At 38.0% G+C, this 15,774-nt stretch overlaps 1 protein-coding gene across 1 annotated transcript in view; it reads right to left on the bottom strand.

Moving 5' to 3' along the window:
- DSG2 (desmoglein 2) overlaps positions 1 to 15,774 on the bottom strand; it is a 56,016-nt gene that overhangs the window by 33,212 nt on the left and 7,030 nt on the right. Inside the window, exons 2-3 of the mRNA XM_004470237.3 lie at positions 1,208 to 1,243; positions 117 to 251 (exon numbers count right to left, since the gene is read on the bottom strand). Of these exons, the coding sequence (XP_004470294.1) occupies positions 117 to 251; positions 1,208 to 1,243 (171 nt within the window). The remainder of the gene's footprint in view (positions 1 to 116; positions 252 to 1,207; positions 1,244 to 15,774) is intronic.

The following is a 15,774-nucleotide window of genomic DNA, read 5'->3' as shown; positions in this document are numbered from 1 at the left end:
GAGGGTCTTAAAGTTGGTATTAAATAACTTTTCTTAAGTTTTAAAAGTGGACATAGAAGTTCTCCACACCATCTTGTAATAGCATGCATATATTTCATGTTACTTTTTGGACAAACCTTGGCAATTGGATTCTTTCTGGACAGATCCTCCCCTTCCCGAAGAGTCACAGAAGCTGTGATCCAGGACCGCTTTTGCCGTCCCAAGTGAGTATGTTTAGAAAGCAGCTTGTTTTCATTTCTTATGTTTAAGGCCTAAAATATAAAATATTGCAAAAAAGATTAAGCATCATAAAACACTATATGTTATCCTGTAATTTATTAAAACTTTGAAAAGTTATGCAAATTTTCAGGTATAAGTTTTGTACTTTTTAATAGGTTTCATTTTCAAAAAGGAAGTATATAGAGGTGCAAACTTTATAGGCATTCACAAGATTGTCTTCAAAGCAGTAAAGCAATAGGGTTTTGTTTATTAACAGTAAGAAATATTTCCCAGAATGAAGATTTGAAAAGCCGAAAGAATAATTTAGTGATCTCACAAATTGGAAAATTAAAAATAATACACAGGGGATTGGGTCTAGCTCAGTGGCTGAGCACCTGCTTTGCATGTACAAGTCCTGGGTTCAATCCCTGGTACCTCCTTTAGAGCAAGCCAAAACTTTTTTTTTGCACTAACTGAAGCTAAAATTTCCTCTTTCTGTGGTGGTTTATAGTTTTAAATACTATTATCTAATACAATTATAAAATTATAATATAGAGTTTATAACATTCATCTTTTAAAATTTATAATATTAAAGTTTATATAAAAATATAAAAAAACCTTCTAACTTTTTACTTGTACTTCAGATTGTCCAATGCTAACAGCTTTATGAATATCTTTTAAGGTCTTTTGTTATGACCAAGTTGTACCAGATATAAAGGTTTTTCCATATAAAAATGGAATTATTCCATACATCTTGTTCTGCCTCTTGAGTCTTCATTCAACACCTTATTACAGACATTCTTCCATGTACCAAACACTGGACGTTTAGATTGTCAAAAATGCTGCATTGAACCTCCTGAGAGAATTATGTTCCTGTGTACTTGTTTGAATGGGAACAGATGGGTCTAAGGGTCTGTGAGTTTTTAATCTGGTGAAATACATCTAAATTGTTCTTCATGAAACTAAACTTTTAAGTCCAAAAGATAGAAATAATCCCTTGGTTCCTTACCTCAAAGTGAAGTCCATTTCCAAAGTTAAAGCAGATCTGTAAGAAACAATTATTTGATATTTAATACAATTTATCACTCAATTCAGTTTAAATACATTAGGATGTTATACACATTAAAAACAAACAGGGGAGTGGATCAGGTCAAGTGGCTGAGTGCCTGCTTCCCACTTGAAAGGTCCCCAGTCCCTCCCCAAAACAAACCCCAAAACAAACAACAAAGAAAAAAACCCAACTCAGAGGAGCCATGTGGCTCAGTGGTTGAGCACTGGTTTTCCACATACGAGGTCCTGGGTTCAATCCCTGAACCCCAGTACATCAAAAAAAACAAACAAAACAGAACAGTTTACTACCACCATTCTCTTTGGCCAAAAGAAAACACATTTTAATTTCCCCCTTTCCTTCGTGCCAACAAGGAGGGCCACAGTAGTTTGTGTTCCCCTTGATTCACTTTTTCCTCCAGAAAACAACTAGTACCTTTCAAAAACAAAAAACCTCCTGAAATCATAGCCATTCCCTTATCCTCTTCTTCTCATCCTATGTGGTTTCATTTATTGTTCTCAGGTACCCACATCCCTTTCCTCCAGGCCTTGAGAAGTAGATTTGCCTCCCCCAGGTAATTCTCTTCATTCCCCCAGGGTCCCACCTGTGACAATGCCCATATTCTAACTTGTCTCACTTTCAACCTCCTTAGTCCCACCAACTCTGTGGTTCTTTACAAGCACTGTCCCACTGGGCACCTCATCATTACACAGAACTGTCCTAAATGTAGTTGCCTTTAAAATCTGCCCAATAAACTCCTAACCTATCCTGTTTTTTCACCTTTGCTGAATTTTCTTTATAATCCACTGATCTCCTAGATTCACTTTTCTCCTGGTTTAATGTAAACCTGCACTGTCTAATTCAGTAGACACTAGCCAAAGTGACTATTTAGATATAAACTTAAATATGATATAGATATGATATAGGACATTTCCATTACTACAGATGATTTTATTCAACAACACCGGTGGACGATTGCCATCCAGGACAAAGATGCTGGCAATGACAGCCAGGAATCCCTCATTCTCTTGACTCTGATATTCCTGCCTCTTCCTCTCCCTAACTCTGTAAATCCAACCATTATTCTCTATGATTCCGACCCTGGACTGGCAGCATTGCTAAAGCAAGCCAAAGTAGCTAAATGGATCCATCACAAATCCATGCTCTTTAACAGCTGCTCCATCCCTAGGAGTGGCGGTTCCTTTCTAGGGTGACACATGTTTAGGTTTGCCCAGGTTGACACCTGCTATGCAGGCATCCCACCTGTTAGCATCCTTTTAATCTCAAAAGCGTGTTCATTCAGACCATAAATTATACAGCTGCCTTATCTTTACCTCTCTAATTGCAGTCCTACTGATGTGGGCTACAAGTGGGAGTCTGTTCATCTCTTTGTAAATGACCTAGGCTGTATGTGTCCTGACCTGTGGGTGTGGGACAGTGAGAGGCTGCAGTCCTGCCCTTGGTGACCATGGCAATGACTCCAGTCCCGGAGAAACAATTTAGCAATGCAAACTCTATAAACTTTAAATACTCAGGAAAAATGCAAACCAAATGTGCTAAAAGCTTATCTAGAATGTATGAAGTCCATGCTAACAGCTTACCTAGGATGTGGAAGATAATATGTTAATTCAAGCCTATTGAGCACTGAAACAAAGAACCATTTGGCCCTTCCTCTGTATAAAAGGAGCTCAAAAATCTTGTTCTGGGATCGGATTTTGGAATGAGAAGATCCAAGCCAGGCCGGTTGTAAATATATCATTTTTCTTTCCCAGAAATTATTCCTGAGTCCTGGCCTTTCTATATGCAAATAATTGAGCCTCTTGACTTCTACAACACTATCACAGGCATTCCAAACTCTGGAAAACCGCCCACTCACCTCTGACCATACAGTCACCCTTAGATGACCCCACATGTTATTTGGGCATAACTGTATCTTCAATCTTCCTCTCTTTCCCTTTTTCTCCAATGAAGAGGAGTCTTGACTTCTCTCCAAGGTGAACGACTATCTGTTCTTTATCCTAAGTATTCTATTTAATTTCTCAAGGGCCTTGTTCTCTCCATTAATCCCTGCGTCTTGCCCTTTTATGTTCAATCACCATTGATTAGCCAAATGTTTAGGTCTTCCCTGTCCTAAAACACACACACCAACTCCTCCCTTGTTTCTGCTAACTTTCAACTACTGCTCCATATCTCTCTTTTATTTTAATTCCAAACAGAAATAATTGTTTATATTTATTGCTCTCACATCCCCCCATGGTGGTTTGAAACTGTACGCACCCCAGAAAAACATGTTCTTAAACCTAATCCATTCCTGTGGGGGTGAATCTACTCTAAGGAGGTTTTGATGAGGTTACTTCAGTTAAGCAGTGGCCAGCCTTAATCAGAATGGGTCTTAATCCTATTACTGGAGCCCCTTACAAGCAGAAAGAAATTCAGAGAAAGAAGAGCCAGAGGGAGCTGCTAGAAACTGAACATCAACAGAACCGGGAAGAAAACGGAGAAACCAGGAGACGCTGCCATTACTCTTGCCATGTGACAAGCTAAGGACCAAGGACTGCCAGCAGTTAGCCTGAGAATGCCAGTCTTTGGGAATAAGGATCACCGTGATGATGTCTTTATTTGGAATTTTTCCAGCCTCAAACTGTGAGAGCAAATAAATTCCTAATTTTTAACCTATTTTCATGGTGTCTGCTCGAGCAGCCTAGGAAACTATAAAACACTCACTTTACATTTGTGCATTAGTTTACTGTAATCTGTCTTCCCCTTGGATTTTCCCAGTCTTGTTTGCTTTTTCCCACCTGCATCTCAGGAGCCCTAAAATTTCAGTCTATTTCATTTTCCAGATGCCTTTGGAATCTTCCACAGATTCTGCTTTACCTTCTTGATCTGTCACCTTCTTCCTTTCCCTCCTCTCCCTTGTCAGTACAGGTTCTTGCCTTTGCACTTCCAAATAAAAACTCAGGGACAGGGGACCTTCAGCCTCATCCATGAGCCTCTCAGGGTGGATGAGCAGCCATCAACAATTTTCCATTTTATGGCCAGATAGATTATTTCTTCCTTTTTCTTTGTTAGAACTTTACTTAAATAGCATGATCAGAGATGTTTCTAATCGAAGTTACGCTCCCCAGATTTAAGTAGTTTCAAGGCTGGGATGCTTTGAAAAACAAGTGAAAGCACCAGAGATGTATCACTTCTCTCTGCATGTCCCTCTACTAAGAATTTTTAAAAGGAAAGATCAATGACTGGATCCAAGATTCCTAGAGAACATTCTTAAAATTTAATATATTTCTTGTCCAGCCTCCTTAAGCACCAGTCTCTTCCCTTTGGTGCCAGCTGTTTAGAGAGGTTGGCTAAGATTGCATATTTACCACTTTTACTCTTCCCTAGACTCTAATAAGCCTAGCAAAAGGTATAAAAACGATGTGCTCTTTTAAGTAAATATTATCATTTTGACCAAATAACATGCTTTTCACTAAGTATAAATAAATCAAGGAATTTATAGTCCTTAAGTGAAAAGTAAACTCATAAGAGAAATTTTATTGATTTTTACTGGAATTTACTTTCTACATGCTGTTTGCTAACAAATGCAGAAAATCACATAGTTATAAAATAGTGCTTCCTAAACTATGTGCATTTCATTCTCTGGAGATCTTGTTAAAATGAAGATCCCAATTCAGTAGGTCTTGGGTTCAGCCTTTCACTTTGCATTTCTAACAAGCTCTCAGGTGACGCCAATGTTGTGGCTTCTCAGACCACACTTTGAGTAGCAAAGTTGTAGAATGTGATATGGAATATCAATTGCTAGTTTAGGCATTAAAAAAACCAAGTCTGCCTTGTTCGTTATCATCCCAGAAGTCAGCAGATGAAGCTCTGTCACTCTTGATTCCTAACATCTTAAATGTAGACTCATATTTTATCTGACATATTTTTTAAAATATTTTATTTTACAAAATTACAAACAAAAATAGAGTGAATGGTAACAATGAACACCCATGTAAAAACACCTACCTCAACAATTATCTAGCACACTCTTTTTTTTAAATTTTAAACTTTTTATTTTGAAATACTTTCAAACTTACAGGAGCTAGAACTGAAACCCCAAACAGAGAACTCCAACATACCCCATTCCTCCCAGACAATCAGATCCATCAATTTTGCCACTTTTGCCATATCATTTTATCCATCAATCTATCAATCCATCTATTTTTCATCATTTTCTGAACACTTGAGTATGGGTTGTATACATCACATTCCTTGAACTCTTAATACTGCCATGTGTATTTCTTAAGAACAAGGACCTTCACTATGTATCCATCTTAAGTGCAGTTATCAATTTCAAGAAATTTAACATTGATATAATGCCCTTTATTGTCATTGTCTCTTTAGCTCCTCGTATTTTTATTGTGAAAATATATATACAACATAAACTTTCCCATCTCAACCATTTCAAGCATACCATTCAGTGGCATTAATCATACTTGCTATGTTACAGTACCCTCACCACCTTCCATTACTAAAACTTTCCTATCTCCCCGACAGAAACCCTAAACCCATTTTGCATTAACTCCCCATTCCTCCTGGACCCTGCAACTGGAAACACATACTCTGACTTGTTTCTATAAGCTTGCATGTTTTCCAATATTTTCTTTGTAGTTAGCAAGGGTCTAAAATTTAACATCCTAAATCTGTAACACCCTTGTTTGCTTTTCTACCTACTTATCTTCAATAGTATACACAAACTACTGTCCTATACTCCTCTGTCCCCCCCACTTTTATGTCGTTCTTATCACAAACTATGTATTTATATATTGTGACTCCAAGGCCACTGTTTTATCATTAGATTTTATGCATTTGCCTTTTATATCCTGTAGGAAGTAAAAAAGTGGAGTTACAAACCAAAAATACAATATATACTGACATTTATATTTACCCATATTATTACCCTCTTGGAGATCTTTAATTCTGCATGTGGCTTTTATCTATTACCTATTTTCTTTTCCTTTTAACCTGCAGAACTCTCTTTAGTATCTCTCGTGAGCCCAGTCTAGTGGCAACGAACTCCTCAGTTTTTGTTTATCTGGGAATATCTTACTCTCTCCCTTATATTTGAAAGCAATTTTGCCAAATATAGACTTCTTGGTTGGCAGTTTCTGCTCTCAGCACTTTAAATATGTCATCCCACTGCCTTCTTGCCTCCATGGATTCTGATGAGAAGTTGACAATATTATTGAGGCACTTGTAACATGACATGTTGCTGCTTTCAGAATACTCTATCTTTGGCATTTGACGGTTTGACTCTAAAATGTCACTCTATGGGTCTATTTGGGTTAACCAGTTTGGAGTTGGTTGCGTATCTTGGATGTGTATATTCATGTCTGTCATTAAACTGGGGACATTTTTAGTCATTATTTCATTGAATATTCTCCCTGCCCCTTTCTCTCTTTCTTCTCCTTGTGCATATATTCGTATGATTGATGGTACCCCACAGGTTTCTCAGGCTGTTTACTTTTCTTCATTCTTTTTCCTCCTGTTCCTCAGACTGGAGGGTTTCCATTGTTTTATCTTCAAGTTCTCTATTCTTTCTTGTGCCAGCCCCTATCAGCTGCCAAACCCCTCTAGGGAGCCTTTCTCTCCGCCTTTATTAGAGAAGCTGTGCATTTACAGAATAATCAGGCATAAAATATAGGATTCCCATATACCACCCTATTTTTAATACCTTGCCTTGGTGTAGAACATTTGTTACACTTGATAGCACATTTCATAATTGTACTATTAACTATAGTCCATGGTTTATCTTAGTGTTCATCTAGGGACTTTTAAATTTGTTACTGTGGTCTTCAGCTCTGTTTGATTCCTTTTAATAATTTCCATCTCTCTACTGATATTCTCTTTGTGTTCATCTATCATTTTCTTGCTTTCCTTTAATTCTTTGTCCATGTTTTCATTTAGCTCTTTGAGTATATTTAGTGCCATTTTTTTTTGTCTGGTGTATTCAAGGTCTGGTCCTCATCACTGATGTCTTCTAATGCTTTAATTTCTCCTTTGCTTGGGCAATCACTTCCTATTTCTTTGTATGTTTTGTAATCTTTTGTTGAAACCTGGACATTTTGACATTTTAATGTGTTGTCACTGGAATTTGGACTCTGAGGTGTCTGTTCATTAATCTTATATCCAGCTAGTCTTATTATGGGAGCTGTACTTGATTACCAAGAGCTAACAACAATATTTTTTTAAAAAAGGAAAACTAGAAAACACCTCTGCTAGTTTTTGGAAATTGACCTGTACACGTGTTCTTCATAGCTTATCCACAGGAGTTCACAGAATAGTTTAGAGGGAACTCCCAGATCCTTTCTGCACATGCATCTGGTCTTGAGCACATACAAACTGACCCAGAAATTCCTCCACTTACATGGTTCTAAATAGTCCCTCTTCCCTAGCAAACAGTTCCCTTGTAGTCCCAGGTGCTGCAGAGTATGTCCTTCAGTCTGCAATCCCTTGCCCAGGCAGCACGACTTGACTAGTCTCCCACAGCATTCTGCAGGAGAGTTCTGAGCTGCTTTCTACTGGCCCAGCGATCCACGCTGCACCTAGCCACTGAGCAGGGGGAGGGGCCACTCAGGGTGTAGTGAGATCCTGCCAAGTGGTCTTTTTGCTTGATTCAGTGCTCACCCCATTACTGCAGGCCTTTAGCTGTTTTCTGGGGCTTTCAGAAGGATGCTTCTGCCAGTTCCTGCTGGTTGTTCACACCATCTGTGGGAGTACAGAGGCCTAAAGCCTAATCTTATTCTACCATCTTGACTGGGGCTTAGCGCACACTTCTTTTTTTAAACAAGTTTTTATCTTGGAATTTTAGATTTACACAAACATTGCAAAGATAGTGCAGAGAGTTCTCACATACCCCTCACACATTTCTCCCTAATGTTAATATTTTAAATAGTTATGGTACATTTTTCAAAATTAAGAGATGAACACCAGCCTTTTCCCCAAATCCTTCTGTTCCAGGATCCTCACTGCATTTAGCTGTCATGTCTCTCTGGTCTCCCCTGGTCTGTAACAGTTTCCCAGGCTCCTTGTTTTTCATGACCTCAAGAGTCTTGAGTACTGGCCAAGTATGCTGTACAGTGGCCCCTAATCTGGGTTCATGTGTTGTTTTTCTTATGAATAGACTAGACTAGGGTTATGGGTTTTTGGAAAGAACATCACAGAAATGAAGTGCCCTTTTCATCACATTGTTTCAGGGGTCACATGATATCCATATGATATTACAGGATAAAGCAGCATTTGCAAGGGTTCTTCACTGTAAAGTTATTTCCCCCTTTAGCCAATCTATTCTTTGGAATTGAGCCCCTAAGCCTAGCCTATTTTATTAGTCAGCAAAGGGGTACCGGTGCACAGTACCAGAAATCTGTTGCCTTTTATAAAGAGTATTTTGGGGGGGATAAAAGCTTAGTCACAAGGCTGTAAAGAGTTCAACTCAAGGTTGCTTTTCACCAAAATCACCAAAGTCAGTTGCCACATGTTGAAGCAAGATGACTGCTGAACTGACTGGTCTCTCCTTCCGGGGCGTCCTCTTCCTCTTGAGGCTCTGGACCCAGATTCTTTCTGACCTCAGCTGTAAGCTGGCATAGGGCTGGTCTCTCAGCTGCTGGCACTGGGCTCATTTCTTTCCAGGTCTTATGAGCTGCTCTCTTCTCTTTTTTTTAGCTGCAAACTATCAGGCAAATGGTTCATCTCTTTTCCAGGCCCCAGATCAAACATGACAGAGCTATTTCCTCTTCTGTGTGTCTTCTTGAGTGAATGTCTGTCTGTATCAGCCCACCAAGGGTCACCCTGAGTCACGCCCTACCAACGTGGCTGAATCAAAGTAAACTTAGGAAAATTAAAACCTTTGAATTTAATAAAATCAAAGGGTATAACACCCAGAGGCTAGGAAAAGACCAGAGGAAAAGATCAGTTTACAAATATAATTTTTCTCTTTTTTGGGGATTCATAAATATCAAACTGCCACACCTACCCTTGGGGAAAGGAGAGGGTGGAAGCACCACCTTTGGTAAGGGTGGCATCTATACATATTATCTGCAATTCTTTGATGAGAAAGATTTGTCACATTTACACCATCATTTATATCAGTATGGACTCATACATTGATTTTTCTCTTTAGGCTATTTATTTTGTTGATGACACAGTTCCATATTTGGCCACTGGGAGGTCTTTTAAGTTGGCTTCTATGTCCCTTTGACATGGGCTCAACTTTTTTTTTTTTTTTTTTTGAGCACTTGTTTCATTTCTACCATTACAAGACATTCTAGGCTCATCCTATATTTCCCTGCCCCAGCAGAAATCAGCATCAGGCATTTCTTCAAGGCATCCTCATTCCTAATACTGGGAAATGGTGTTTAGAAACCAAGTTCTGGGTGTGAGTACAGAACACACATTATATAATTATTATAAGGTCCCATAGTCACTTTTTCAGGGAAGAGTAGTCAATAAAGACATAACTTTTCTTAACTTCATTATCATTATCAGAGACTGTCTTTATTTTTGAGAAGCAGTATCATGCAGTGGATAGTGTTTGGCTTTGGAAATAGTCACACCTAGACTCAAATCCAGATTCTCCTGGGCAGATTACTTTAGTCTGTTTCCTTACATGTAACAATGGAGTTAATACTACATAGCTAGGTGTGTCTAGCCAAGGGCCATATACTCTTATTTTCAATACTCACTGAACCCCATTTTTGTTCAGGTATGAGGTAGACCCTGGCTAGCTAGCTCAAGAAGCTGAACATTGATGCGTATTTGCTGAAACATGGTATTCTCATTCACTCGGTGGTGACTGATTTAGGCATACATATGCAAGAGAATCCTAGTCAATGAGCTATTGGAAGAATTTGAAAATGGTATGTTTCTACCACTGGAAATTGTTGAGTAAGAATGTGACATTTGGAATGGCCATGTGCGGGAAAACTAACAAAATTACACAGAAGCCACACTGAAACCACAGCATCTTTAAGTTGCAGAACTGGTCAAATCTGGAGTTGCCCTATCTCTGACCCTTTTTTTTGCCTGTGAGATATTAAGTCTTCTTGTTTAATCTTTCAGCTGGGTTTTGTTACTTGTATCTGAAAGCAACCTAACTTAAAGAGCTATTTTTTGCAGAGTTATTGTACAATTAAAAAAAAAACAAAAAACAAAAAAAAGAGGGAGCTAGACAAAAGCAGGTTGTGATATGAGCTCTAAAAGAAAACTAAAGCAGGGAAAGAGTAAAAGAGACTGATTTAGTATTATGGGGAAGCTCCCAGAAGAATTTACATTTGTACAGAGACCTACCTGAATGGAATGAAGGATCAAGCCAAGCAAAGATATGCAAAGAGCCATGGGGTGAGAGTAATACTGGCATCAGGGTTGGTGTTACTAGAAAGTTAGAGGATGCAAGTAGTGGATGGTAGAAGCTAAAGAGATAGGCTAGTATGTGCTCATGGAGAGGACTGGATTTTATTCCGAGTATAATAGAAAGCCATTGGAAGATTTTAAGTTGGGAAAGACCAAAATGGAATTACACTATTTATTTAATTTTAAAATTATTTTTATTTTTTTGAATTACCTTTTAAAAAGCTCATTCTGGCTGCTGTAATAGAGAATGTACCATAAGTTACAAGAGCAAATATATGAAGACCTGATAGTAGTCACAGCTGTACATCCAGCAATTGATAACAATGGCTTCAGCCATGGGGCTAGCAGTAAAGAAGGGAAGGGGATGAATTTAGTTTATTTTATTTTGAAGATAGAGGCAACAGAACCTGTTGATGGACTGACTGAGGGAGAGAGTAGTGTGAAGGATGACCCTTAGAATTTTGACCCAAGTACTTGGATGAGTGAAGGCACTATTTCCTGAGATGGGAAGGAATGGAGAGAAATAGGTTGGCAGTGGGATAGGAGAGGGGAGAGGGGAGATGGGTGGTGAGGAGGGAAGGGAGAGCTAGGACACAAGGGCTATTTTTGTGTCCTGTGCGACCAGCCTATTGATATAAGTGTGGAGCTCAGTAAAGAGGTTATGTGTGGAGATATATAATATGGGAGTCATCAATAGGTTTTAAAATTATAGAACTGGAATGTGTCTGAGTGGCTTTATGCATATTTAATATGATCCCCCTACTCCCCAAAAAAGCTGTTATTAAATTGACAAGCATCTAAGGAGCCAGTATAAAAGAGACAAAGCTATTCTATGCTGTTAGCTAATCTACGCAAAGCTACCTATCAATGAGGGTGGAGAGGGACTAAAGGGAGTGCCGGGGGGCTGCTGGGGTGCTGGCAATCTTCTATATCGATCTGGATGTTGGCTGAATTTGTGAAAATTCAATGATCTGTATGCTTGTGGTAATACTTGTATGTTATATTAAAACGTTAAAATAATTTGAAATGAATCTTAAAGCTGAGGTATCTCAGCATCCAGATAACAGTTCTGAAATTCCCAATTCACAGCATCTACTGAGGTTTCCTGCTTTCACAGATTCATAACAAAGGCACGATGGACTGAAATAGTTGCTCCAGGCCTGTACAAAAAATGAGTAATTGCACCAACATTTTGTCTATTGTGGAACTGTTTATTATTTGACTGAGGAAATAGTTAAAACCTTAAACTACTCTTTATTGAAATAATTTAGATGTTTCCTTGGGACTATCTCACAGAACACATTCTTAATTTAGACAGTGGCTCTCAACAGGGCAACTGTGCCTCAATTCTCTACCCCCAGGGATACTGGTAATATCTGGAGACATATGTGGTTGTCACAACTTACGGGGGAGGAGGAAGTGCTACCAGCATCTAGTGAGTAAAGACCAGGCATGCTGCTCAACATCCTACAATGGACAGGACAGCAGCTACTACACAAAGCATTACCTGGCCCCAGATGGCAAAGTGCCACTGAGAAACCCTGAATTAGAGTGATTTAGACTCATGTTTCTCTGACTGGAATCTAGGGTTAGGAAGATCACACAAATTCCAGAGGACCATGGAGATTTATGCAAATTTCCAAACTGATAGCAGGTTGCAGGCAATACAATGGAATGAGCTGACATTGTCTTCTGTACAACCCTCCTACTCCTTTTTTTTTTTTTTTTTGAGGTACCAGGGGTTGAATCCAAGACCTTGTATGTGTACTTGGTGTACAACCACTGAGCCACATTGGCTTCTCTGAGTTGTTGTTTTTTTTTTCGTTTGTTTTGCTTGTTGTTTGTTTTTGTTTTTTTCAGGAAGCGCAAGGAACCGAACCTGGGACCTCCAATGTGGTAGGTGGGCACTCAACCACTTGAGCCACATCCACTCCCCCACTTCCCTTTTAACAATTACAGCTCTGGAAGTTTGAGTGACGCCTTATGGGGAGGTTGCAAAAGGGTTTCAAGCATTGGAAGGGTGGCTGGACAAGATGATGTTTATTTTTCATCCTAACCATGAAAGCTGTTTACTTTTTTCTCCTAAGAACCTTGGTGACAGAAAAATGTCCTATATAACATGCCTTTATGACCGAAGTGGAAAAGGAAGCTTCATGTCTTTGAATATTCAAAATAGTAGTGTTTTGAGATGAACCAGAAAAATACTGCAAAAGCTTTTCCAGTTTACTATTGTTATTTCTACCAATGGAGCCTGTGCATCTAGTAAAAACTGGCCTTACCAGAACAGGCACAAAAAAAAAAAAAAAAAAAAAACTGGCAGAAGCAGAAGAAAAGGTCAAACCCCATTGTGAAAATACAATCTATCAATGTACTCTTTGTTCTCAAGGTCAGTACCCTTAATAGAAAATCTTCCTGTTCTGCAATCACCTGGATGAACTCAACAGCTCCTCTAGGCTGACAGGTTCTCTAACTGAACTCCTGCCTCTGAAACAGATGATTCTGAAGCTTTCTTCCTTGATTCTATGATACTATGACGAGGTGACCCATTAACAGTCAATTTCTCAGACTAATATTTTATTACAGATGTTATGTAGAGGGATACAAAGTAGTTTAAACTATTGTTTCAACTTTGAGGCATTATAATGGCTTGTTACTTCCATTTAGATTACTCTTTATAGAGAAGATGCATAGTGTGGTCAATGGATGATTTGCAGGACAACTCAGAAATAATCTAGTACCTGCCCATCATTGTTTTTGAACCCATGTCCTTTGCAAGATAATCATGATCTATCACACCCATGTTGTTTCCCTTTCTTACTCTTCCAATCAGGCAGACTGTTTTAAAATTCTTGTTTCTCCCCTTTGTTGTACAGAAAGCAAAATCAGAAACTGCCAGACATGTCTAGGCTTACCCCCAATCCATTCTTAAAGTGTTTTCAGCTTTGGCTGAAATAGTCTAAGGGAAATAAAATGAGATAAAATAAAGGCAATGGATGCCACATGTTTACATCCTTGGTATTTTGATTTTTCTGTATTGACAAGAAAGCTGGAAGTCTGGTCTTTAGTAACCTCTGTAGCCACACAATTAGAAGGGGTTATCTTAAAAAGGTCCTGGGAGGAGGATCTCTGTAGAAGCAGAAATGTAAACAGAATAGTTCAAATGACCCATGCATTAAGTGTGGACCAATGATGTCGGTGAACTAATTTGATAAATTTGACAGTGGTCAGATTTTAGGGCCAAATATCATAATTTATTTACAGAATGCAAACTTAAAATATCTACCTAAAGCAACAATTCTTTGAGTGGCCAACAACCGATTTAAATACATAATTCCATTTGTTTTCAGGTTGTTAAATTAAAAAAATAAAGAAAAGCAATATTTGGACCTTAATTTTTGAATTTTGAATTTAAACTTTAGATAATAAATATTTAAAGCCTGACTCTGGAATAAAGTATTTAATGTATCATAAATAATCTCTGCCTATTCTTTCGCTGTTTCAGTTACTCTTTTTTGTTTGAGTTAATCTTAAGGTAACCAATATAATTTTAGGTGAGTCGTATTGAAGTTAGCTTCAAAGAGGAAGAAATTCTTTGGAAAAATGTTATTGACGCAAAAGCATTTTAAAATGTGGATTCTGTAATGCTGTACTATACTGGAGTTGTTATGCTCCGTGACAAATTATTTCAAATGAAGTTTTGTGTAATAATGTACAGCTCACATTTTCCCCTGGTATGGATGAATTAACTTAAGGTCCAGAAAAGGCAATATTATTATTATTTAAATATTAAAATATAAAACAGGTCTTTATTTGAAATTATACTTTTCTGAATTATTGATTTTTTGTTACATAAATGCTAAACAAAGCAATAGGGCTAATTAAAAATGACAGTAGTAACTAAAAGTAGGACTAATTAAATAATGTGTATGAGAAAAATATAGAAATATTTGAGAGTATTTCTGTCCTCTGTCTTGGCAATTTATTTTAACTCTTGGATTACGACATTTTAGAGACTATTATTTTATATTCTTTTTTTCTTTTTATATATTTTATTAGAGAAGTTGTGAGCTTACAAAACAATCATGCATAACACGCAGAATGTCCACACATCACCCCTTCACCAACACCTTGCATCCTTGTGGAACATTTATTAGATTATAAAAGAACACCATCAAAATATTTCTAGCTTTCTTTCAATTGACATTTATGCCCCCAAACTACCTCCTTTCAACCACAATTCCATTTATAAACCAGCCGTGTTAGTTATACTCACTATAATGTGTTACCGTCAACGCTATTCATTTCCACACTTTTACAGTCAATTTAATTAAAAATTCTACAAACATTATCAGTACTCTTTCTCAGCCCTCTTCCTCTTTCTTAATAACATATACTCTAGACTTTGACTTCATGGTTTTTTTTTCATATTTAGTTCATATTAGTGAGACCATGCAATATTTATCCTTTTTTGGATGACTTATTTGACTTAGCATAATGTCCTTAAGGTTCATTCATGTTGTCATATGTGTGCCAATTTCATTTTTCTTACAGCAGCATAGTATACCATCTTATAAATATATGGTATTTTGTTTATTCAGGGATTGAAAGACCAAACAGCACTACAAAATTGATTTACAGATTCAATGTAATCCCAATAAAAATTCCAATATCCTTTTAAAAAAATGGAAAAGCCAATTATCAATTTTACTGGAAGGGTAAGGGCCCCAAATAGCCAGAAAAACCTTAAAAAGTAAGAACGAAATCAGAGGACTCTCATTTCCGGACTTTAATTTGTATTACCTAGCTACAGTGGTAAAAACAGTATTAATCAGAATTGCCATAGGATGGAAACAACCCAAGTGTCCATCTTTCAATATTATTTATTTATTTATTTATTTTTAAAGATTTATTTTTATTTATTTAATTCCTCTCCCCTCCCCCGGTTGTCTGTTTTCTGTGTCTTCTTGCTGCGTCTTGTTTCTTTGTCCGCTTCTGTTGTCATGAGCGGCCTGGGAAGTGTGGGCGGCGCCATTCCTGGGCAGGCTGCTCCCTCCTTCGCGCTGGGCGGCTCTCCTTACGGGGTGCACTCCTTGCGCGTGGGGCTCCCCTACGCGGGGGACACCCCCGTGTGGCAGGGC

This window comes from Dasypus novemcinctus, chromosome 16, assembly GCF_030445035.2.
Source record: "Dasypus novemcinctus isolate mDasNov1 chromosome 16, mDasNov1.1.hap2, whole genome shotgun sequence".
Taxonomy (NCBI): Eukaryota; Metazoa; Chordata; class Mammalia; order Cingulata; family Dasypodidae; genus Dasypus; species Dasypus novemcinctus.
The sequence above is the reverse complement of the archived record's forward strand: the minus strand, read 5'-3'. Positions and strand labels throughout refer to the sequence as shown.